General features: G+C 44.0%; 1 protein-coding gene across 1 annotated transcript in view; it reads right to left on the reverse strand.

Annotated features, from left to right (window-relative positions):
• Positions 1-5,676: 5,676 nt before the first annotated feature.
• Positions 5,677-25,950, reverse strand: part of si:ch211-106a19.1 (uncharacterized protein LOC561797 homolog) — a 42,078-nt gene continuing 21,804 nt past the window's right edge. Inside the window, 13 exon segments of the mRNA XM_035529901.1 lie at positions 5,677-5,908; positions 6,274-6,312; positions 6,315-6,493; positions 6,836-7,020; positions 7,157-7,252; positions 7,403-7,506; positions 8,217-8,337; positions 8,653-8,898; positions 9,628-9,780; positions 10,131-10,197; positions 10,535-10,655; positions 11,336-11,534; positions 17,298-17,548. Coding sequence (XP_035385794.1) covers positions 5,766-5,908; positions 6,274-6,312; positions 6,315-6,493; positions 6,836-7,020; positions 7,157-7,252; positions 7,403-7,506; positions 8,217-8,337; positions 8,653-8,898; positions 9,628-9,780; positions 10,131-10,197; positions 10,535-10,655; positions 11,336-11,534; positions 17,298-17,548 — 1,904 coding nt within the window. The 3' untranslated portion in view covers positions 5,677-5,765.

Consider the following 25,950-nt stretch of genomic DNA (forward strand, 5'->3'; position numbering starts at 1 on the left):
TACTTCAGCACTTCGGCAACCTGCACCTTCGTCAGAAGAGGGTGCCAGAGCTGTAGAAAACAATCCCGTCGGCCATCGGTGGTTGGATGGTGGAGGATGTGCTACTCCACTCACTGCAGAAGGTCTGCTCCCAGGTAAGTGTGTTCAGTAACATCCGACCTAAATGAGAAGATGGCTAGAATGCACGTGGACACCTCCATGATCACCTGGGTCACAGCCTACCTGTCAGAGAGACCCCAGTTTGTGAAACTGAGTAGCTGGCTGTCGGAGCAGTCACTGAGTAGGACTGAACCACCACAGGCAGCTGTGCTATCCCTGAACTTCACCATCCTGCACACCGTAGACTTCTAGTCAAAGGCATAATCATCACACTGAATTTCCACACTGGATCTTACTGCAGCGTTTGATACAGTCCGTCATGACGTTGCATAGGCTACTCGTTTTATTTTGCTTCAATACAAATTCAAAGACCTTTAACAACCCACAACCTGGCAGGTTAAATTGCTGCTTTCACAGGAAGAAGAGCCATGTTTTTTACCAATGACACGACTCCCAGACACTCCAAACGCTTTCTATGCTCATTCTGAAGCATTCAGCGTGGAACCAGTGGGAATCCGTCCGCCCACTGGTTTTCTGTGACTGCTGACAGTGAGAGGAGGATCCTGAAGGGGCTGAACCCAAGCGAAGCTGCTGACCCTAAGGTAGCTGATGTTTTCCCAGACATCTTCAACATCACCCTGGTGCAGGCTGCCAAACAGGCCCCATTACAGCATCTGTCATCCCCATGCTGGAAATGTCCTCAGTCACATCGCTCCTATTGATCCTCCTATGAAGTGCTTTAAGCACCTGGGTATTTCTCATGTTAATGACAACACGTTAAGGACCTGGGCATTTCTCATGTTAAGGACAACACATTAAGGATCTGGACTTTTCTCATGTTAAGGACAACACATTAAGGACCTGGGCATTTCTCACGTTAAAGACAACACGTTAAGGACCTGGGCATTTCTCACATTAAAGACAACACGTTAAGGACCTGGACATTTCTCACGTTAAGGACAACACATTAAGGACTTGGGCATTTCTCACGTTAAAGACAACACATTAAGGACCTGGGCATTTCTCACATTAAAGACAACACATTAAGGACCTGGGCATTTCTCACGTTAAAGGCAACATGTTAAGGACCTGGACATTTCTCACGTTAAGGACAACACATTAAGGATCTGGACTTTTCTCATGTTAAGGACAACACATTAAGGACCTGGGCATTTCTCACGTTAAGGACAACACGTTAAGGACTTGGGCATTTCTCACATTAAGGACAACACGTTAAGGACCTGGGCATTTCTTACATTAAGGACAACTTCCCACCAATACTGGACCTCCACCGATATGCTTACAAGCATAAATGCTCCACAAAGGATGTCTCTGTCATCCACCTGGTCCTGGCTCACTTGGACAGCAAGGGCACTTAACTCAGGTTAATGTTCACAGACCCCAGTTCAGCGTACAGCACCAATATACCCAGAAGCTAGTGAGAAAACTCTACTCCAGGACACTTACACCGGGTGTTGTATAACTCTTTAAACACCTGGCAACAGGTGCCCTCACGTGATCTTAGCTATGAATCCGTAAACGGTGAGAAACAGTGTGGTGCCATTGCTGATGTGTGTGTGTGTGTGTGTGTGTGTGTATGTGTTTGTTTGTTTGTTTTTAAGTGTTGGAAATCTTAAAAGATTTGCTTTGCTTGCACAGCTGATGAAGGACCTCTGTCCAAAACGATCTGTTTCTATATGTATGTATGTATGTATGTATGTAGGTATGTATGTGTATATGAAACATGATTAACAGAGCTACTTTTATTGTTTTGCTTTTATTAAACACAATTTATCATTACATTAAATAAAAATTTGCCATATTGGCTTCAGCTTTAGAAGTCTTAAGTTTTGCTTTCCAAAGCTCTTCTACAAATCAAATCAGTATGTTAATCTGATATTATACAATGTTAATATGATACTATACAGTATGTTAATCTAACACTATACAGTATGTTAATATGATACTATACAGTATATTAATCTACCACTATACAGTATGTTAATCAGATTCTATACAGTATATTAATCTGATACTATACAGGTTAATCTGATACTATACAGTATATTAATCTGATACTATACAGTAGGTTAATCTAATATTATTCAGTATGTTAATCTAACACTATACAGTATGTTAATCTGATACTATACAGTATGTTAATCTAACACTATACAGTATGTTAATCTGATACTATACAGTAGGTTAATCTAACACTATGCAGTATGTTAATCTGATACTATACAGTAGTTTAATCTAACACTATGCAGTATGTTAATCTGATACTATACAGTAGGTTAATCTAACACTATGCAGTATGTTAATCTGATACTATACAGTAGTTTAATCTAACACTATGCAGTATGTTAATCTGATACTATACAGTAGGTTAATCTAACACTATGCAGTATGTTAATCTGATACTATACAGTAGGTTAATCTAACACTATGCAGTATGTTAGCCTAATACTGTGATTCTATTATATGCATTTTCACTAGCTAGGATCATTGTCCCTCATCCTTGCTGACAGACGCACATGAGAAAGAGGAGGCAGGATTTTCCAGCACTGTGTATATGGTCATAAACCGTAGGAGGAATGTGAATGGTAATGGCTCAGCTCTGTTTTAGGATGAACACAAATTATTCAGCTATCTCAGTTTTAGGCTGTATTTTAGAATTGTTAATATTCCTTATGAGGTATATTTATATTTATTGTTCAAGCATTCTAAATCAATATTCATATGCAAGTCCATTTTGCATACAGACCTTTGGGGGTGTGGTGTCAATGATATATTCAGAAAAATTGACAAGTTTTCAGAAGAACTCAGAGTCAACAATGTGCTAAGACTTTGAATAAGGAATGGATGACTGAAATGAGTAGTAGGATGATGAAAGGTTTGAGGCTGTACTGGAATTTTGTGAGAATCTCACAGAGGAGCTTGTGTGTTACTGACATGTGTCTCTCCACAGGGTCTGCAGCTTTGTCATTGGAGTTTGCTCCCACTTCGCTGAAACATGACGCTTCAGATGACATTACAAATCAATACTTATTACACTTCCATTTCATCTAAGAATTTTTTTAACCAGTTGAATTTACATGGTTTGATGATCTATATAAACCACTCATACAAATGTTGTACAAGTCTAATACACCACACAAAGATCAAGAACTCCTTATGCAGCCTAGCCAATCCTAATACACACGCCACCCTGCCACTACTACGGCACTTTTGTTGGGGTGCTGTGTGGGGTCTGCCACTCAGGCGCCACCCACTCAGCTGGGATTCTGTGCTCAGACTAACCAGCGGTAGGGTTAGAGGTTGGCTGATGACAAATTGTGCATGACGACATCCACAATCTCTCAAGTCTGAAATGCACCTGTAAGGCAAATGTATCTATGCATGTAGAAGGTGAAGGCAGGTGCAATGATAGTGTTCCTAAGGGAGACTTTGGTGAGTGTGTGATCGTTGCTGGATGTGCTCATGTCTATTAAATGAGTGGATCCAACTTCAAACTATGCTTTGATGTAAGGGAGCGATCGGATGTAGGACCAACAAAATGATGTGCTTTAGCCTGCTGTACAAGTCTGTTGTGCTTAGGTCCTTGAGAATGAAGACTGAAACAAACATGAACACACTGCACCAATTTCCCACCTGATCCAACTCATAAAATGTTGGGGGATACCACTGATAGTTAAGTATGGAACTGTGCACCATGTGTGGTGTTGAGAACCACATTATGGGTTTTCCCACTGTTCTGTGTCAGTTTTCCTCTGATAGTGTTTTTTTTTTTTTTTTTTTTTTTATGACATCACTGCCCCCACTCACTGCTTCTCAGTGAACTCTACCTACAGCAGTTGATTCGGGGGTTCTCTTCATCACAGTTACAGTGCCGTGCAGTCTGTCCTGTGACCTGAGGCACCACCCCTCATCAAAACCACACCACCACACGAACATCCCTCACATGCAGCAGGCACGCTAATGCAGCAGGCACAGTCAAGCTCACTTTAATAAAGGGTAGTCTCCAAATGTGTGAGCAAATAGCTTTTAATATAAAATATTAAAATTTCAAATCAAACTACTGATGCTTGTCAAAAATTAAAACCTCCATCTAGCTCGAACTTGGATAAGAGGACATTTACTTTACATGAAATGTCTGATTATGTCCTGAAAACTCCAGATTTGAGCAAAACAGTGTAAATTAGAGTTATTACACATCTCTTCAGTTAATTATAACTATATAACTTTTCTGGTTACCTTTGTTATTACAAAATAGCCACACAAGTGTCCAGATGGGTGGTAAGGTTATACCCTGTATACCTACATTCTTGACAGCAATTAGAAAACATAGATTCGAAGTTTTGGGTCATACAACACCTACACAGTGCAGACTTCAGCCTTAAACCCTACAAGATTATGTGCTTCAGACACAGAAAAAGAACATTTTACCCCAGGCCATCAGTACTGAGATACGGGAGGTGTTTAAACGAGGGAACATGTACTGTAGTTCACTCAGACGTTTCCAGACACACAAAGATCCTGTTTTGTCTTTTTGGCTGTAGTATGTTTTTTTAAATACTATTTAATCTGAGTATTTCCAAAGGTAGTTGAGATGAGTGTGGAGCACGATAGCCATGTTGGAAGATGTTTATAGGCACAGATGTCTTCAAAGGGGAAACATGGTAACATCACAGAAAAAAACAGACAAACTTGAGTCCTGCATGTTTCTTATTTCAGCTCCTCAATAAGGGCAGATGTGCAGTACCGCCACCCGGTGGTGGGATGTTCAATTCAGTTGATTTTCCTGCTACAATCACACAGAAGAGAAAACTGTAGAATGTCGTTAAGTACCAGAAGACTGATCTCCCCATATCAGAATGAACCTGTTAGAAGAGTTTTTGTTATAGATTTTTTTTTTTTGGGGGGGGGGGGGCTGGAAATGTCTCTCTTTTGTGATGTATGATACGTGCACAGAGCTCTATGGCCTTGTGCTGCTCATCTCAGAGTGCTAGTGTGTGTCTCACTCTCTCTAACAGCTTAAATGTCTGCAGGTTTGGACTTTCCATTGAGATACCTGGTGTATTAAATATGTAAAGTACATAAAAAAGATGTTAGTCTCAATATACACATTCTAAAGACAGAACAGCCTATATGCGACCATATCAACTGCACAAATTGTAATGACCGATTTAGATTTTTCCCAGTAATGCACAAGTGCTAACTGGGATCGCTATCCTATTGGAGTTCTTCCAGTATCTTCCAGTATAGGGAGAGGCAAAGAGGAAGAGGTGGTGTAAGGGGATGGTCTGACAGAAAGAGAGAGAGAGAGAGAGAAAGAGAGAGAGAGAGGAAGACAGGCCAGAAGGAGAGGAGTGCTTTCAGAAGGCTATAGAAGAAAGAGCACCTGATTTGGGATTTGGGTTTGGTAGATGTGTGTACTTCACTCCTGCGCGTGCACACACACACACAGACACACAAACACACAGCTGTTAGGAGAGTATGGGATAGGGCGTGCATTCAGGAGCACAAAAACATGGACACACGTGACGTTCTCTGGTAGCTGTAGTCTCCTGAGGTGTGGCTTTACACCCCTGTGAGTGTCAGGGAAAATCTCCACCTTTTTTTGTTTCACTTTGTGTTGTCCTTCTGGGTTCAGTAAAAGCCGTTTAGAAGATGTCAGGGCACATGCTCCAGTCTTGCCTCTCCTTAGCCTCCCAGTAAGCCCCTTTATATACAAAGCTTGTTTCCCCAGTAACAGGATCTGTCCTCTGGTGGAACCACAGCGGGTGGTAGCCTTCATAGCTCCGCCCTGCAGCAGAGTGACACGCACACACACACACACACACACACACACACACACACACACACACACACACACACACAGAGCATTGTTAGTGTTAACCCTCTACCAACACACTCAGTTCAACTCATGACCCGTTTGGTTGATAGGGTCTGGTTGTTGGAGCTTAATCATTAGGGACTGTCTATCTGGGCATTAGGGTAGTTCATTAGGGTAGTTCATTAGGGTAGTTCATTAGGGTCTGGGCAATAGCTGGTGAGTTCCCTTAGGCATATATAATTAGCTAGAACACTTTGCATTGTGGGGAGTCTCTCTGCCCGGTTATCTTCTCTTTCTCTCTCCTCTGTCTCCTTCCTTCCTATCCTCTCTTTCACCTTCATCAAGAGCTTTAGAGGCTTCAGCCTCCCTCCTCTCCTCACAGCCCTCTGTTTCTCCTCAAGTCTCTGTTTCTCCGCGTTGGCCTCGTCCCAGCGGCCTTCCTCCATCATTCGCTGATCGGGCCGCCGCCGGCTGTCCGTCAAGCTAACTCCCACCTCCTCCTCGTTCAGCGACAGAGCCAGGGACGAGAAGTAGTACATGTTCTCGGCGTTTTCTCTGAGAGGCGGGGAGAGACGGAGGGGGTGGGTGCGGGGCGGAGGATGGAAAGGGAGAGAAAAAGGGATGGCAAGAAAGAGGTGAGAGAAATGGGGAGAAATGAAAAGGTGTAGAAGAGTAGAAGGAGAAAGATGAAGCAAAAGCGAGAGATGAAATGATAAGTCATGTTTGCTTGTGAAAACATAATTGTGTGGTATATATTTCTAGTCATTCTGCAAAGAAACAGCAGAGCTTTTTAAAAAGAGCTGAGGAACGCTGTGTGTGTGTGTGGTGTGTGTGTGTGTGTGGTGTGTGTGGTGTGTGTGTGTGTGTGCGTGCGCGTTTTCACATCTCCGTGCGTACGGGAGTGGGCATTTCTTCCACAACAGTCTAGGAGCGAGCGTTTGGTAGATCGTTTTCTGCTTGCCCTCTGTGCCGCTGTTGCCACGGTTCCTCTGGACGATCTTTGCACTCTCCATCCTCTCGTCCCATGTGCCCGACAGGATGTAGTGTGCCTGGCCCTCACCGTCTGCCACCACGCCCGTCACCTAGACGATGCCATGGAGACAGAGAAAGACAAGAAACGCAAGAATTTTAGACCAATAAAATAAATGGCAAAATTGCCCGATTGTTTTACTGGTACTCAGCTCAGCCACACACCGCTGCGATTCAGGGTGACCTCACCTTACGCGGGACCTCCCTGGAGAAGTAGCTATAGGGATAAAATTTTAGCTGACACGTCTCTTTGGTAGTGTGGTTTATGATGTCAATGTCCCCTGACTGAGGAAGAGAGAGAAACAACACAAACATTCAAACAGTCATGCTGAAATGGATTTTGTAGAATATATAAAAAGTCTTACAGTTTTACAGAAGTGTGACTCGGTGATAAGTTGTAGTTTACCAGCATGGTAGTGAGGAGAGGGAACACACCTGGTCGATCCACAACTTGCCCACGATAATGTTGTGCACGGTTGAAGTCACCTTACGCCACACATAGTGGTTCCCACTTCTGTGGAACTGAAGATGAATGGTACCTACAGAGACCCAGGGGGTGGTGTGGAGATGACAAAACAGCAAACCTTTTTTTTAAATCGAGTTATTTATTTTATTTTATTGTACTTATAATTTCTTTTGTTTTCACGAATGAAATGTTCTCAAATAAAACAAACACAGTCGTAAGGCCTCAGTCAAAGCAACAGTTAACTGAACTGGTGAGTGAAAAGGCCCATGAGAGGTGTGTGGTGTTTCACACATGAAAGCCAGACTGGGAGTGGGACTGGTAGCGCAAGAGGGTCTGCCTGCGCTTTAAACACCAAACACACGCCGTGTACCGGTAAATACTGAACGCATGCCGTGTAGCGCTAAACACCAAACACACGCCGTGTACCGGTAAATACCGAACGCATGCCGTGTAGCACTAAACACCAAACACACGCCGTGTACCGGTAAATACTGAACGCATGCCGTGTAGCACTAAACACCAAACACACGCCGTGTACCGGTAAATACCGAACACATGCCGTGTAGCGCTGAACACCAAACACACGCCGTGTACCCGTAAATACCGAACACATGCCGTGTAGCACTAAACACCAAACACATGCCGTGTACCGGTAAATGCTGAACACATTATGTGTAACACTAAACACTGAACACACACTGTGTACCACTAAAAACTAAACACATGCTGACTGCCTAAAGCATGCCGTCCAGCCTGTGTGGCGGAGGGCATTCTAGCTCTCACCCAGGGGCATGATGGACAGGTATTTGCCCCGGAACTTGCTAGCGATGGTGATTTCCTGCCACAGGGTCCAGCCTCTCTGTGACATCACGTGATGGGCAGCCGCTGGAGGATGGTGACTCACCTGTAGAGCAGCCAAATGTTACCTGTCATGTTCTTTAATATAACATAAAGCATTCTAAAATAAATACAAAAACATCACCAAAGCAATATTACGTAGCTATTACATAAATGACATCACTTACACGGTAACCACTACTGAAGCTTTAATTCACCTTTAACTTTAACTCAAATTGAACTCCAATTAAACTCAAACTTCAACTTCAATTTTACTACTGATCCTTGATCAAACCATAGAGACAAATGAAGAGACGCCACGGGGGGGGGCACTGTGTGCCTGTTGAAGCTGGCACGGCAGAGCAGGTGTGTGCTCAGTAACCTGCTCGCAGAGTGAGCGGTAGCCGCACTCGTCCAGGCGGTCCAGCTCGAATGTCTCTCCCAGCAGCGGGTTGAAGGGCTTGGCCGTGCGGTGCACCGTGGTGGAGTACGAAGACACAGAGAAGGCCGCCACCAGACATATCTGCTCCAGCGAGCTCTCACAGCCGGCTGCCTTGTCCAGGAGATCGCTGTACTCCAGGTCCTCAGTCAGACGCTGCAGCATAGACAGCGGCTCATTAAAGTTTACCTGGGAGAGGGGGAGAGAGAGGGAGAGAGGGAGAGAGGGAGGGAGGGAGGGAGGGAGAGAGGAAGAGAGGGAGGGAGGGAGGAGAGAGGGAGAGAGGGAGGGAGAGAGGGAGAGAGGGAGGGAGAGAGAGGGAGGGAGGGAGAGAGGAGAGAAGAGGGAGGGACAGGGAGGAGAGGGAGGGAGGGTGGGAGAGAGGGAGGGAGAGAGGGAGGGAGGGAGAGGGAGAGAGGGAGGGAGGGAGGGAGAGAGACTCTGAAATATGCTTTTCTTCCTCATTCTAGGCAGGTGTGTGTATGTGTGTACCAGTGAGATCCATGTATGTGTGTAACAATGCAGAGTGTGTGTATCTGTGTAAGGTGTCTGTATGTGTGTAATGGGGCAAGGTGTGTGTATATGTGTGTAACATGGTGGGGTGTGAGTGGGTGTGTGTGTGTGTGTGTAACGTGGCGGGGTGTGAGTGGGTGTTTGCGTGTGTGTGTGTGGTGTGTGTGTGTGTGTGTGCATGTGTAACGTGGTGGGCTGTGTGTGTGTGTGTCTGTAATGTGGCAGAGTGCATGTGTATGTGTTTCTGTGTATGTGTGTAATGTGGCGGGGGGTGCGTGTGTGTGCGCGTGTGAGTGTGTGTGTGTGTGTGTGTGTGTGTGTGTGTGTGTATGTGTGTGTGTGTATGTATGTGTACAATGTGACGGGGTGTGTGTGTTTGTGTGTGTAAAATGTGTGCGTTCTCACAGGCATGGGAATCTTGGAGAGTTCTTTTCCGATACAGTTCTTCATGATGCTCCACAGGTTCAGCGAATAGTTGGGCTTGGACGGGATTTGGCTCCTCCTCTTCCTGCATGACTGCACCTCCTTTCCTGTCATATTATTATAACTCAGAGTGGACTAAGGATGAGGGATGGCGAAATAAAGAACAGACAACAGAAGGACAGGATTAGAAGTTAGAATATCAATGTTATCAATGTGTGTGTGTGTGTGTGTGTGTGTGTGTGTGTGAGAGAGAGAGAGAGGGAGAGAGAGGGAGAGATCATTCCATGCTTGCTTCCCTCTAGCTAAGCCGCACATCGGTAGGTATCAGTACGAACATTAAACACCATCTACCTCTCTAAGTATGAATCTGCCCTTCCTGAATACAGTACTGAAATCTAGATAACCAATCCCACATCCCTGGGATTATGAGCAATTACTGCTAAACTGGTCTCAGATCAGCAGTAAAGGGTAGCTTTGACACTTACATGATCGTCTAGGTTCCAGTCACTGGGGTGTCCACTACTGGCACCACTTAGATTACTCTGAGAATGCCTGCAAGGCACACACACACACACACACACACACACACACACACACACACACACACACACACACACACACAGGACTTGATCCTCTGTGGTGACCCCAAGGAGGCAGCAGCCAAATGTAGTAAAAAAATTAAGTTGCACCCTCTACAGGACAAGAAGGGAATTGTGGTGTTAAAGTTAAGCATAACCTAGGTCTCACTGGTGCTGATGTAAGCATAGACAGTCAACACATGCATGTGAATAGATGAGACGTGTGTGTGTGTGTGTGTGTGTGTGTGTGTGTGTGTGTGTGTGTGTGTGTGTGTGTGTGTGTGTGTGTGTGTGTGTGTAAGATTGCTGACCTGTGCTGTGAGGGTTCTGTAGCTGTCACTGTGATAAAGGCAGGTGAATCTTCCATGGCATCAAAATATTCCGTACCCTCGTCTTCATCACTGGGATCCTCTTTACTGGACTGCACACTCACTACTGCAGAGAGCACACAACTCAAACACTACAGTACAACCCAAACACTGCATTACACCACAACCCAAACACTACATTACCACCAAAACACTACAGTACAACCTAAACACTACAGTACAACCTAAACACTGCACTACAGTACAACCCAACCCAAACACTACATTGCAACCCAAACACTACATTACAATCCAAACACTACACTACAACCCAAACACTACAGAACATTCAGAAACACTGAGAAACATCAGAAGGTTGTTTCCCAGTCCTGCTCCTACATTACACATTACAGTGTTTTCACTGGTCCCACACAACTCACTCAGGTCACTCAACTCAACTACGAGGAAACGAGGCCTCTGGCCGAAGAAGCTTGTTGAAGCAAGAAAAACAGTGAACACACATTAAAGCTACAGTGCAGGACTATTCCATGGTTCCAAATGGGAAACCCTGGAGAACAGAGATTTTCCAAACTGCCACACAGAAAGAAAATGAGAGAGAGAGAGAGAGAGAGAGAGGAGAGAGAGAAAGGGAGGGAAGGCGGGGAGGGAGAGAGGAGAAAGGCTAAAAATATTATTCATGACCACCCGCCAACTGACACGCTGAAGACGATCAGAAAAATAATATACGCTGTTTGACGAGAGGGTGTCACAAAACGGTCAAGAGGCAGCTTGCCCAGGAGGCGCGGCTCACCCGTGTGAGCGGAGGGTGTGTGTCGGGCGCGAGGGAGGGAGCCTTCCTCCACGCCCTCTCGAGGTTGTTGTGCTGCTTGGCCAGCTGCTCTATGGTCTCCTCCAGGTGTGTGCGCTGGTCACGCTCGTGCTGCAGGACCCGCTGCCAGCGCCGGCTGTGACTCTCGGCCAGCTGCAGGAAATCACGGCATGCCTGAGGAGAGGGAACACGGGCTGTCATCCGAGAGCAGGGAGGCGATGAGGGCGCGAGCGTGAGTAATGTCGGAGTGCGAGACACTAGTGTGAGTGTGAGCGGGACTAGTGTGAGGCTCTGTGAACTGAAGTCTTTGAACAAGACTGGCTCCCAACCAAGACTCCGTAATACAGGCACGTCATGCAACACAACCAGACCTACAGTTCAGACCTACGGTTCCCTTGGGATAATCTAGGGAGGAACTCCTGGTATGCACCCTCCTTAGTGCTTTTCTCTTCTTAAGGTTAACAGTGTAATATCCTTTACTTAGGTCTGTCACTTTTCTTCTAGAAGCACGCAAGAGTGCTCGCACACGCTCGCATGCACACGGACATCGAGCGTAGAGCTTCCTCTGACATTCTAACGTGGATGGTGATTGTATGTTGTACTCTGTCCTGCTGTTCCATCAGCAGTGTTTCTACTGCAGGGCTGATCACCGGAGCAGCAGACGGACGAGCGCATGGAAGCAGAAGTGCACAGATTCATTCATTTGATGACAAGGTCATCATACACACACACACACACACACACACACACACACACACACACACACACACACACACACACACACACACCAACATGCAAGGCACACGCAAGAAATAACCGTATTTGTGGCTTTGTTTATGCAGTTTAGCTATAGTACAGAGGTTACAGTTGGTTTCACCACGCAGACACTCCCTCACTCACACACAGACTCACTCACAGAATTGAGCAATCGAGTTGCTGAGGTTACTCTGGGTCACAGCATGCTGAAAACCACAGTTCAGCATCGGTTTGGCCACATGTGCTGGTGTTAGCGATGCGCTCTGACCTCTGTACACTACAGAACAGTCACGGCTGGCCTGCCTGCACACATACAGTCTGTACCACAACCAGCACTGTCTACACATGTACTGGTTCTTTTAGGAGGTCCATTTTTTACATGCTCTCTTCATTTCACATCCCAGCCTTCCGCCTCGTTCGGTCTCTAACCGACGTCCAGGTCAGACTCTACCCCATCCTTCCCCATCACCCTGCTAACATCCTGGTGGTGGTGATTCAGGTTAACACAAATCCTGACTATAATCATTTCAGGTTTAATTCTGCAGACTGGACACAATTACAATTACCAAACCATACGAACTGATGCAAAGCAAACCCACAAAAGCCTTAAAATTACTTTTAATTTCTGCACTGACACACACATTTCAGTTATGTGTTTTCACATAACTAATGAAGAGAGCTTACAGAATGACAGCAATTCCTGAGTGAAAGTATAATTTATTCTTAATTATTTTTAAATGCAAATAATAATTGTAAAATACTAAATATTATTGTAAGCATTTAACAAAGGGATTATAAAGAAAACAATGCAACAAATGACTCACTCACCCAAAGCCCCTAAGCTCAACTAACCTTCTGCATTGATATGCTGAGGGCTGCAGGGTTTCTTCAGCAGTCAGTGGAATGTTAGTAGCACATGAGAGTTATGGTCACTGTGAACTCACATGCAATCAAATGCTCAAACACCTTCTTCCACATTTTACTGCTGAGAAATACAAATGAGAGCCAGACTGCTCGTGACTTCACAGCAGATAAAGGAAGTAAGTATGTGTGTATGTGTGTGTGTGTGTGTGTGTGTGTGTGTGTGTGTGTGTGTGTGTGTGTGTGTGTGTGTGTGTGTGTGTGCGTGCACAACGTGTGTACAGGGGCTATTTTAGATCTGAAAAACTGACAGTACATGAATCTCTTACTTTGGTGTCTTTGGTGTCTGTAATTAGTTATGTGCAATTGTGCAATTGCTATTTTTCATGGCCCAGTCATCTCTATTAAGTGCACTGGGAGTACACTGACCAATCACTGAGTCACAATAATATGCATGTCTGTAAAGCTCACAAAGTGTGACGTTCTAAAACGTTCTGAGAAAGATGACATAATAATTACAGTAATCACTCTACCAATCTGAGTAACTCTGGGATGGGGTATCATATTCCAGCCCACGGACTCACAAACACAGCATGCACTTATCCCGTCTCTCCACTCCGCTTCAGACACCGAGCTTATAGCGTCGGCCTGCGGCAAGTTCCAACCCGCGAGCCCTAATCCAATTCCAGTTCCCTTTCTTCAGTATAAAATCCATATAAGAGTATATCAGAATGTTGTGTGTGTAGACAGGTGTGTTACTGTGTCTGTACAGTGCTGTATAAGGGTATATAGAGGGTGGTGGGTTTAGACGGGTGTGTTACTGTGTCTGTACAGTGCTGTATAAGGGTATATAGAGGGTGGTGGGTTTAGACGGGTGTGTTACTGTGTCTGTACAGTGCTGTATAAGGGTATATAGAGGGTGGTGGGTTTAGACGGGTGTGTTACTGTGTCTGTACAGTGCTGTATAAGGGTATATAGAGGGTGGTGGGTTTAGACGGGTGTGTTACTGTGTCTGTACAGTGCTGTATAAGGGTATATAGAGGGTGGTGGGTTTAGACGGGTGTGTTACTGTGTCTGTACAGTGCTGTATAAGGGTATATAGAGGGTGGTGGGTTTAGACGGGTGTGTTACTGTGTCTGTACAGTGCTGTATAAGGGTATATAGAGGGTGGTGGGTTTAGACGGGTGTGTTACTGTGTCTGTACAGTGCTGTATAAGGGTATATAGAGGGTGGTGGGTTTAGACGGGTGTGTTACTGTGTCTGTACAGTGCTGTATAAGGGTATATAGAGGGTGGTGGGTTTAGACGGGTGTGTTACTGTGTCTGTACAGTGCTGTATAAGGGTATATAGAGGGTGGTGGGTTTAGACGGGTGTGTTACTGTGTCTGTACAGTGCTGTATAAGGGTATATAGAGGGTGGTGGGTTTAGACGGGTGTGTTACTGTGTCTGTACAGTGCTGTATATAGAGGGTGGTGGGTTTAGACGGGTGTGTTACTGTGTCTGTACAGTGCTGTATATAGAGGGTGGTGGGTTTAGACGGGTGTGTTACTGTGTCTGTACAGTGCTGTATAAGGGTATATAGAGGGTGGTGGGTTTAGACGGGTGTGTTACTGTATCTGTACAGTGCTGTATAAGGGTATATAGAGGGTGGTGGGTTTAGACAGGTGTGTTACTGTGTCTGTACAGTGCTGTATAAGGGTATATAGAGGGTGGTGGGTTTAGACAGGTGTGTTACTGTGTCTGTACAGTGCTGTATAAGGGTATATAGAGGGTGGTGGGTTTAGACAGGTGTGTTACTGTATCTGTACAGTGCTGTATAAGGGTATATAGAGGGTGGTGGGTTTAGACAGGTGTGTTACTGTGTCTGTACAGTGCTGTATAAGGGTATATAGAGGGTGGTGGGTTTAGACAGGTGTGTTACTGTGTCTGTACAGTGCTGTATAAGGGTATATAGAGGGTGGTGGGTTTAGACAGGTGTGTTACTGTGTCTGTACAGTGCTGTATAAGAGTATATAAGTCACACCCTTGAACTATTTCAGTTTTGATATGCTACAACCTGGAATTTAAATGAACTTGAAATATACGTCATAAATCTACACAAAATAGCCATAGTACTGAAATGTGAAGTCAAGTTATAGTGTCGAAATAAAGTATTTTTCACAATGAAATTGTTGAATTGTATGTGTTAGTCTAACGGTAAACAACCTAGTTATCCCAGTTTTCGACTGGAAAATGTTTATTCCAAGGTATAACACAGAATGTGAAAAAGATCAGGGGGCTGAAAGCAAGTCTTGGACTGGCACCAGTCCTCTATGACTTGGCTAAAAATCCACCATTAGGGTAAGGACTAAATGATGTTTCTGACAGAACAATTCAGTACGTACATTACTAATGGCACACCCAGATGTGATTTCATGTTTAATTTAGATTTCACATGTGCACATGTTTAGTTTGTACAAAACATTTAAAAAAAGAAATAATAAGTGTTTTGCACCAGAGTTGGCTAACCAGCTCGTTTTTATCTGTAGTCGCAGTACAGGTAAATACATAACCAAATAACACAATAAATACAACACAGATTACATAGAAAAATGACAATATATTCCCCAATCCCCTAAATATATAAATCCCTCAATATATTCCCCAATTCCCTAAAATATATAGCTATCTAACTCTGCCCAGCTCAACTGTACAAGTACTATTAATCATCTACACAGTGTGCAGGGTCTTAAAGAGAGAGGAGGTGGGCTTTAGATGACAAGACTGTGCTAGCAGTGTCCTCGTGATATCTGGGGCCATCAGAGTAGTAGATTACTGGATAATGCAAGAGCAAAATAAAAACAGTAATTATAAATTATTTAGAAATTGAATTATATTCTTATTTGAAGTGGATTTGTCTGGTGCATCATTACATAGAAAAACACATTTGCTTGTAGAGAAGCTCAGAAGAGAATCTGTTTCTTATGGCTGGTGGAGACTTCTGCTCAGAGCAGATCATAATCTCTCTCTCTCTCTCTCTCTCTCTCTCTCTCTCTCTCTCTCTCTCTCACACACCCACCCACACACACACACACACACACACACACCTCTGACTTCCATCCACTCCTTCTGTCTCACACAAAAACACAGAGTGATGGCAATCCCCATCTTTCAGAACATCAGATAATTCCAGGTGCTCATCGCAAGAAGGGGATCCAGTTGGAGCTTAACCACACAGACACCCTTCACAGCAGTGGCCTGACGGAAAACCCACTCCACCTTTACACCAAGCACAACTATACCAAAGTGACCAAAGCATTCTGCTTACATTAATAACCACCTCAACCTCCATCAGTCTCTAATGAGAAACGCTAATCAGATTAATCCAGCATCGCCATTTTAAACGGAAACTGTGGCATTAATCAGAGGAGCAAAACTACAGCCACTAAAATCTCCCTCGGTATTAGTCACGGCATTGGCTGGAGCCCCACAATGCATTAAGCCACGGACACACTACACGACTTTCAAAGTAGTCAGATCGCTGTACTGTTAACATTACACAACTCGCTATCTTGTAATCAAGATTCTTTAAGTCGTTGTGGTTTGCACACTGCACGGCTTCTCGGCAGGGGGTAACAGGGGGTAACACACAAGATATTTCATTGTCCAGCCAGTCTTTCTGGCACCCAAACTACGTTTTATCAGGAAAGGCATGACACAGAGAATTACATGACACCTTGCCACGAGATTATTGCTGTTTTCTCTGAAAAATAATAGAATTACATTTTTTGAATATAATCTAAAGATACAGCCCCCCCCCTGTCTGTTGCTTTTTGTGGGGCGGAAAATCAGGGCTAAACTTGTGCAGTGTGAACTGGGCATGAGGAGATGAAGAATTCCCAGAACCTAGAATCCATCCCACAGTCAAACTCCCAAACTACCTTCACATTGCTACGGTAGGAAGGTGCAACCACGTAGCTCATCACCAAAGGTCAGACACCCACCTACGACACTACTGGCTCAAGCTTGATTGATCAACTGACTGATCAACTGACTGATCAGCTGGCTGACTGATCAACTGACTAATTGATAGATCTGACTGATCAACCAGGGTGCACTGCTGCAGGTCTGGGGCTAAAGAATCCAGGAAGTTTATTTGGTCAGTGTGTAGCTCACCATATCAGAGGAGATATGAACTGCAAAGTGTGGTGGGTTCAGACAGGTGTGTTACTCTGGCGTTGTTGTGCAGTGAGTTCAGACAGGTGTGTTACTCTGTCTACACAGTGCTGTGGGTTTAGACAGGTGTGTTACTCCGCAGTGCTGTACAGGTGAGTTACTCACATTGATCATAGCATTGGACGTGATGCGGAAAAGCGTGGCTCTCTCGTTCACAGCCTTGATCTTCTCCCCGCCCTCCACGAGCACACGCAGGGCCTCGAGCTCACTGAGCGAGCGCTGCAGCGCGGCTCCGTGCTTCGCTATCAGGTCGTTGCACGTGCACAGGTCATCCAGCTTACTCGCCAAGGTCTTCAGCGCCCCCTGCAGTTCACTGCGGTCCGAGCGGGATGTTGGCTCCTCCTCTCCCGAGTCATCTACATACACGCATGGAAAACAGAGAGAGATAGAAAATGATAGGTGTAAAGAAGAAAAAATTATATATATATATATATATATATATATATATATATATATATATATATATATATATATATATATATATATATATATATATGGTAGGCACAGGGAGGATACACACACATACGCGCACATACATATGCGCACACATCGCTCTAAACCTTCCCAGTTCTACAGCCCTCTGAGGTTGCCAAGTCCTCTTCCTTGTTTTACCCTAAAAAAACTGTTTTAGTGCTCCTCTAGAGAGGCTTTTCAAAACCTCTCTTGTGCTACTCCACAAGGGTTGCTAAATCTCTCTCTTTCCACCTGACCCAGACAATGTTGCCAAATCATTAAATCCTACCACTGACAGATTGTGTATATGTGTGTGTGTGCATGTATGTGTGTGTGTGTGTGTGTGTCCCTGTGTGTGTGTGCGTATGTGCACATGTTCTGTGACCCAGAGTAGCCTTTCTGCTGCAGCCATGTTGCACAACTTCACACAGCTGTGTCTTAGAGAAACTAAACCCATGACTCTGCTCCATCTCTTCTGTGGGTGTGAAATTATGCTTCTGTTAAAGAACAGGACTGCTGACAAAGGAAGGTGTCGATTTACTGAAGAGATTTCACACACATGGGGGGAGAGACAGACAGACAGACAAACAGACAGACAGACAGACAGACAGACAGACAGACAGACAGACAGACAAACAGACAGACAGACAGACAAACAGACAGACAAAGGTAATGCAGGTGATGTCAGTCCTAGCAAGACAATACACACATGTGCACATACACACACACAGGGACACACACACACAGGGACACACACACACACACACAGGGACACACACAGACACACACACACAGACACACACACACACACAGGGACACACACACACACACACACACATTGATTAAATAGGCATAAGGGCAGTCAACAGATTTCAAAAGAGAGAACAGAAAAAAATCTACTCCAGTAAAATGGCACAAAGTTTAGAAATATTCCACAGAAACCCGACATGAACACACAAACTGTACACCATTGCCCACCACCAACATACTCAGCAAAAGAATCAGGAAGAGCGGGTATGAGTTCACTGTTTATCCTGCACAACAACAAACAAACAAACAACATTGGTTGAGTGAATACATCTCACATAATGGCAAAAAGGAGACAGTGGATAAGTGAAGACAAACTGAGCAGCTACTGTGAGAGGAGTCAGGCTTTAACTGGAACAGAGCACACCAGGGCTGTATAAGAGACGCGTGTGTGTATGTCTGTGCACACTCGTGCAAGTATGTTCTCATCAGGATAACAGCCATAGCTGCTGCGTCAAATAACTTTGTTTAACCACCGACGGTTTTGAAGGTGGGTGGGGGCACTTTACCACCATAAGCAAATCAGAAGTTGGGAATTGCCTTGTACTCTATAATCCTACAGCACAAGATTCTGATGTTTCTCTCAATCTGGGTTTCAGCACTGACTCTGGCAGTATCTCACTTAAGGGTTTGTTTGGACTCTAACCAGTTTGTGCTACCTAAGGACACTTTTCTGAGTAGTGAACTAGTCACTTTAATAAGTCACTTTAACTGGATAAGAGCATCTGCTAAATGCCATAAACGTTCATGTAAATGTCAAGGTTATAAGCCAGTCAGAAACCATGACCATCTAACTCTCTTACACACAGTCATACTCACATGCTGCTGTCAAGCTTTTTACACACACTATCAAGCTTTTATTTGTTCACTATCAAATTATTTTTCACATGCTATCAAATTTACATGCATTGCCTATCACATTTCTCACAATTCCAATCATTTGCATACTGTCTAAAACACTCAAAGGCTTATCGTCACTCAATTTCTTCTTACAGAAACTACGTATATAACACAAATGTTTACCGTCTAAAACACACTTTACCACATTCAAATGCTTAATGTCTAATACTTATTCTACCACATTTACTATCTAAAACACTTTTATTCTACCATACTCACACATTTACTATCTAAAACAACCTTTGCTGCATATTCTTTGCCTGTAACAGAAACAAAAATTAGATGACATTTCGCTGCACGTAGCTAAGGCCACTGACATTTTCCAGTTCTCTATATCAAACTCATGTGGTACATAAAGGGGGAGCCCCTCTTGCAATACCTTAAAGAATTATTTGGATTCCAAAATGCAGCTCCTAAAAATAAAAAAAATGCGACCACAATTCAAAAAACAAAAGTAGCATGTATGCTGCACCTTTAGTCAGCCAGGCATACCCCTCAACCTTTTTCTGTGTGGCTAAAATTTATAGATGTTGAGTAGAGTTGGCTGACCTCCCTGAATAATTGTGATGTTTTCATTGAGCCTTAAAAAGGCTTTTAAATATGGTACACCACAATGTATGTCTTACTGTTAAACACACTCTACCACACTCAAACACTTACTGTCAAAAACACTACCACACTCAAGCGCTTATTGTCAAACACACTCTACCACACTCAAACACTTACTGTCAAACACGCTACTACACTTAATTACATTTCAGTAAGGTACACCACAGCAATTTAAACTCAGTGGGCATCGGATAGAGTACTTATGTTTATCGACCCAAGACTGTGTATGCAGGTATATGTGAGCATGTTTGTTTGTATATCTGTCTTTGTGTGTGCATATGTGTGTGTGTGTGTGTGTGTGTGTGTGTGTGTGTGTGTGTGTACACATCAGGGTTTTTTGGGGTTTTTTTTGAAAAAAGTTTCACTCATTCTGCCCTCCATAAATAACATTAAGAACAGACGAAGTTGCACATGAACACACACGCACACCCACATCCAACACGTGATCCACAGACACAAACAACCCCAGACACCTCCTACCAAAATTCATACCACTAGGTTACATGGGGAAAATAGTTGCCATAGAAACAACATCTCAGACAATTATAAGCACTATCTATTTGTAGCATCATTGAAAAAAAATCTTTAGTAAGAAAATATGTGAGCAGAAATGTTGAGTATGACTCATATTATCCTGCCTATTCATCCATACAGGCAGCTGGCATACAATTACTGGCACAATAGAGAGGAAGAACAAGAGAAATGGGGAGAAGGAGAGAGGGAGGGAGAGAGGGAGGGAGAGAGGGAGGGAGAGGGAGAAGGAGACTGGATGTGCCAGCTCTTTGAATCAGCACTTTAAGTGAATGATGGGAACTCACTGAAGCGCTGTTTTTTTTTAAACAAATGAATTAGTTTAGTCCTGAAACCTGCTCTCTCAGAGTGAAATCTGGCAGTGATGGTGCAAGAATGTTAGTATCTCATTAACATTTGTGTTGACATAAAGAGAGTGAAGACATTCGAAAGAATAAACACCCTCACATCATATGTCTTAGTGTAAAATTCCATAAAATGAATACTACTATAAATAAAAGAAAGTAAAAGCCAGCATTTAGCACAAGAGGAGGCTGAAATACATAAAGCCTAAACAATGGTCACACCCTCCAAAACATTATAAACATTATAAAACATGAACATTATAAAAACGTAAAAGATGATTTGCAACTGGCACCAGTTTTGGTGCACCAGTTTGGGTCCAGTAGTTAGAATCACACATTCCCCTTCACATTCCCATTCCCTTCACATTCCCATTCCCTTCACATTCCCATTCCCTTCACATTCCCATTCCCTTGTACCTTTCCCATTTTTAAATTTGGACCAACAAAAAAAACAACAACCCAGTACTAAGATCAAACTCCATCTGATAATCCAAAGGTCTGCGTATGAAGTGCTCTATAAATAAACTTGTCTTTTCATGCTGAAAATGGCAGAAAACAAGGATGAACACTGGTGTGGCCTGATGAAAACTGCTGATAAAGGACAAATGTTTTTCAGAGTGACGCTGAAGTTGCCTGTCTTCTGCTGGACAGGCTGCCTTGTGTTTTCATGCTGAATGTTTATGAGTCAAAAGGGCAGAAATACAATTCACCATCCACCTGCACTGAGATATACCAGCACTGCAATCCGCCTGCATGTTCCACCCAACAAAAAAATTCTTATTTCTTAGAGCATTAATGTTTATTTGCCTAAACTTTATTGTAGGGGTATTTATCTGTGTGTTAAATGCAATAGTGTTTATTTATGTGTTACATAGTGTTTTATGTGCATGTTAGTATTTAGTATTTCTCTGTCTAACCTTATAATAATTGTCTTTGCAATGTATACATACTACAGCACACAGCGTATCTTATATGTTACAGCTATTTCTTTATAATGCATGCCCTTATTGGTAACATTGCAAAGACTAATGTCGACAATGTACTATGTTGTGTGTGACATGCTGTTTATAGAGTGGACAAGTAAAGTGTGTTTTCATCAGAAAAGCAAACACTCAGACTCAGTTCTGAAGTTCCTTATACAAATACACAATGGCCAAGTCTTGCGAGTGTCATCAGAGGCGGTGTACTTCACAACACAACCTGACACTTTCACTCACTGTGCAAATATTTGAATTCATTCATAGCATATGAGAAAGAGATACAGTATTTACAAGCATTTTCCCTCAATTGTCTAGAAAGGTTGTCACACTGCTGTCATGTGCTATGAAGCAGCGCATGCTGAAATGTTTTAGTTCAACTTTAATCTACAGTCACATGACTTCAAGCGCATTACCTGTGAATGTGTAATGATAGTGGAATATTTGCTGTTATACAGTGTTCACAGGTAATGCGGCTGAACTCTTATAGGGTGTTCACAGGTACTGTGCTTGAACTGCTACATGAGTATTCATAACTAACTCCGTGAAGGCAAAATGCAGCACAGATTCTGCACTTCCCCTCTAAATTGGCTGCCTCAATAAACTAGCTTACCTAGCTAACATGCAGACAGTACATGCATTTAACCAAAAAATATTTGCAAGAAAAGACCTATTGGAATGATATACAATTTATAAAAGTATTTATCCACCACCTTTGAAAGGACCAAACATCTGATATAAAAAATAAGGCTGAGTAATTAAAAGTATTATTTAAGTGCAAGTAGAGAGCACATATAGACTGTAATCCCACCCTTCTCACGCCCATCGGTTGTTGCTACCTCACTTCACTTCTCATCTGCATAAAGTACAGCTTTGGTCAGCTTTATGCCACTTCCTGCCACGCGCATTCTTTTGGACCGCTCCCTTAGTCAACGGTCGCCATGCTTCCCATCACTGCACATCACCGGATCTCAGAGAAAGCAACTCACTGCGAGTGTCACACTGCTGCTGTAACAGATCCTGTCACTGTGAACGCAGGGCAAATTTAGGCTTGCTGTTGTACGTTTGTTTTTAAGAGCCAACTTTTACAGGCGGCTTGTAGCCAACTCATGGTAAGGAGTCAGGGGTTCTGCGGCAGGGACACACAGCAACATCCAAGGACGAGGGACCGGCAAAATGCTTCCTGCAGTTTATTTATACTATGTAAAAAATTTCTAACTGCACTACTGAGAGCCTAATTGACACATGACCAGCTAAGAACACATGACATATCAGTGCTGTGGCATTTCCATGCCAACACCTACACAGAACTTTATGCTTAAAATTTTTTTTCATTTATACTTTACTAGTAATAAATTAAATAGTAGGGCTTTGTGACCCAGAAAAACACACTTTTGCCCACAACCTAGTCTGGGTTAATTTCTGTAATGAAGTACTGCACAATTACCAGATCACCATGGATAGCAGCTCTATCACTTATTTGCATACATTTACATACATAGTTTTCAACAAAGTTTAAAAAAAAAGCCAACAGCTTTCGAAATTTCGAAACAGCTAATTGAAATGACAAGCAATTATATATGTGATGAAATCTACTAAGAAGGAACAGGTTAGAACGCCAGAAGAGATAAAGAAAATTAAAGTGAAAGCTAGATGTATAAAGCAAGCGCATTAGGGAGTAATGAGTTAGAGTCCACCTCAGTCAGAGCCTAGAAACAGCAGTCACACCCATGAAATGATGGTAGGGTGAGGAGGAAGTGAGGGGATGCTGCAAATCACACACACACACACACAAAACACTTGTGTGAGGGAGCGACGGAGATGGGGAAAGAGAAAAAGCCTCAGGAAGAGAGAAAGAGAGAAAGAGAACACAACACCTCAGAGAGAGAGAGAGAGAGAGAAAGAGAGAAAACACAACACGGCAGGATGAACACAACAGCGGGGGGAGAGAGAGAGAGCGAGGACAGAGAGAGAGAGAGAGAGAGAGAGAGAGAAAGAGAGAGAGAGAGAGGTCATTTCAATGAGGGTCTGGCAGTACTGTATCTAAATATAGTAATGCCAGTAAAGACTACTGAACTGAACTAAACGGAGACAAAGATAGAAAGAGAGATGGAAAGAAATAGAGAAAGAATGAATGAGAGGAGGACAGGAGGAAGCCGCTACCTCGGAGGCAGGTGAAACTGAAGAACTGACAGAATGAGTTGGAGCGGACTGGAACCAGCGCTGGAACTAGAGCCGGAGCGTGTGCGGATAAGGACGAGGCTCGGTCTCCTCTTCCTCGGCCGCTGGCGTGCGCGTGGTATATGGGTTGGGTGTTGCCAAGGCGACGCAGGCAGCCAGAGCTGCATAAGGCACGCACCGTGTCTGGCTCCCAGCATCCTCCGCTCTTCATCACACCTCTTCCTCACCTCTCCTCTCCGCACCACACACACACGCACGCACACGCACACACACACACACAAACACACACACACATACCACGCATGCGCGCTTAGTATAGGAAGTGCACTGGCAGCTTCATCAGCTGGTTGAGAATGTTGGGCGGGGGAGTGTGGGTAAGGAGAACCGCACCAGTGATTCCCCTTATTCAGCACACACACACACACACACACACACACACACACACACACACACACACACACACAACACCACACACATGCGCACGCACAAACACACGCACACACGCTTCAGTGAGGTATTGTAATGAGGGCGCTCTGAGACGTCAGAAGCTCCTCGCAGCCCCTGCAGTACACTGACCACTATAAGCAGGACAAGGTCAGTACGGTTCTGTAATGTGCACGTAATACGATTCATTCTTAGGCTGTGTTGCTTACAGAGGATATGCTGCTAGAGGGTCAATATGTTGAAATTACTGACACACACTAATTCTTGCCTCTGGACCAAGGACATCCTAGCTGCCACTGGCTTTACAGTCTGTGTCTAACTCCATTCACACCCAGACATGTGCTTACACACACACACACACACACACACACACACACACACACACGCCTTCACATTATTACAATCTTAATATTTTAAAATTAACTTGCAATTAAATTTTTAAGCACAAAAACACTCGTCCAACTAGTCTTGCATTGTAAAGAAAATATATTGCAAAACTGGTCTCGGAATATAAGTTGTGAATCAGTTTCTATCTATTTTCACAAAGCCATTACATTTCAATAGCAAAAACAGAGAAATGTCACCTAATGATCTGAGTGCAGCTGTGACTTTAGACAGCAGGACAGAAGAAGGAGAGGTGGACATGAGACTGTAAGCTGCCAGCACGGCAGGAGAGAGTCAAGACAGGAACGATCACTGGGAAAAACACGCCTGGTCATGTAGTCTGTGCACGTGTGCACGCAGTCATTAGTAACTGGAAACACTGACCAACACACAGATAAGCCCCTCGCTGTCAGTAACTAGAAACACTGGCCAACACACAGATAAGCCCCTCGCTGTCAGAAACTAGAAACACTGGCCAACACACAGATAAGCCCCTCGCTGTCAGTAACTAGAAACACTGGCCAACACACAGATAAGCCCCTCGCTGTCAGAAACTAGAAACACTGGCCCACACACAGATAAGCGCCTCGCTGTCAGTAACTAGAAACACTGGCCAACACACAGATAAGCCCCTCGCTGTCAGAAACTAGAAACACTGGCCAACACACAGATAAGCCCCTCGCTGTCAGAAACTAGAAACACTGACCAACACACAGGTAAGCCCCTCGCTGTCAGTAACTAGAAACACTGGCCAACACACAGATAAGCCCCTCGCTGTCAGAAACTAGAAACACTGGCCAACACACAGATAAGCCCCTCGCTGTCAGAAACTAGAAACACTGACCAACACACAGATAAGCCCCTCGCTGTCAGAAACTAGAAACACTGGCCAACACACAGATAAGCGCCTCGCTGTCAGTAACTAGAAACACTGGCCAACACACAGATAAGCCCCTCGCTGTCAGAAACTAGAAACACTGACCAACACACAGGTAAGCCCCTCGCTGTCAGTAACTAGAAACACTGGCCAACACACAGATAAGCCCCTCGCTGTCAGTAACTAGAAACACTGGCCAACACACAGATAAGCCCCTCGCTGTCAGTAACTAGAAACAGTGGCCAACACAC

The sequence above is a fragment of the Electrophorus electricus genome, chromosome 9, assembly GCF_013358815.1.
Source record: "Electrophorus electricus isolate fEleEle1 chromosome 9, fEleEle1.pri, whole genome shotgun sequence".
In the NCBI taxonomy this organism is placed as follows: Eukaryota; Metazoa; Chordata; class Actinopteri; order Gymnotiformes; family Gymnotidae; genus Electrophorus; species Electrophorus electricus.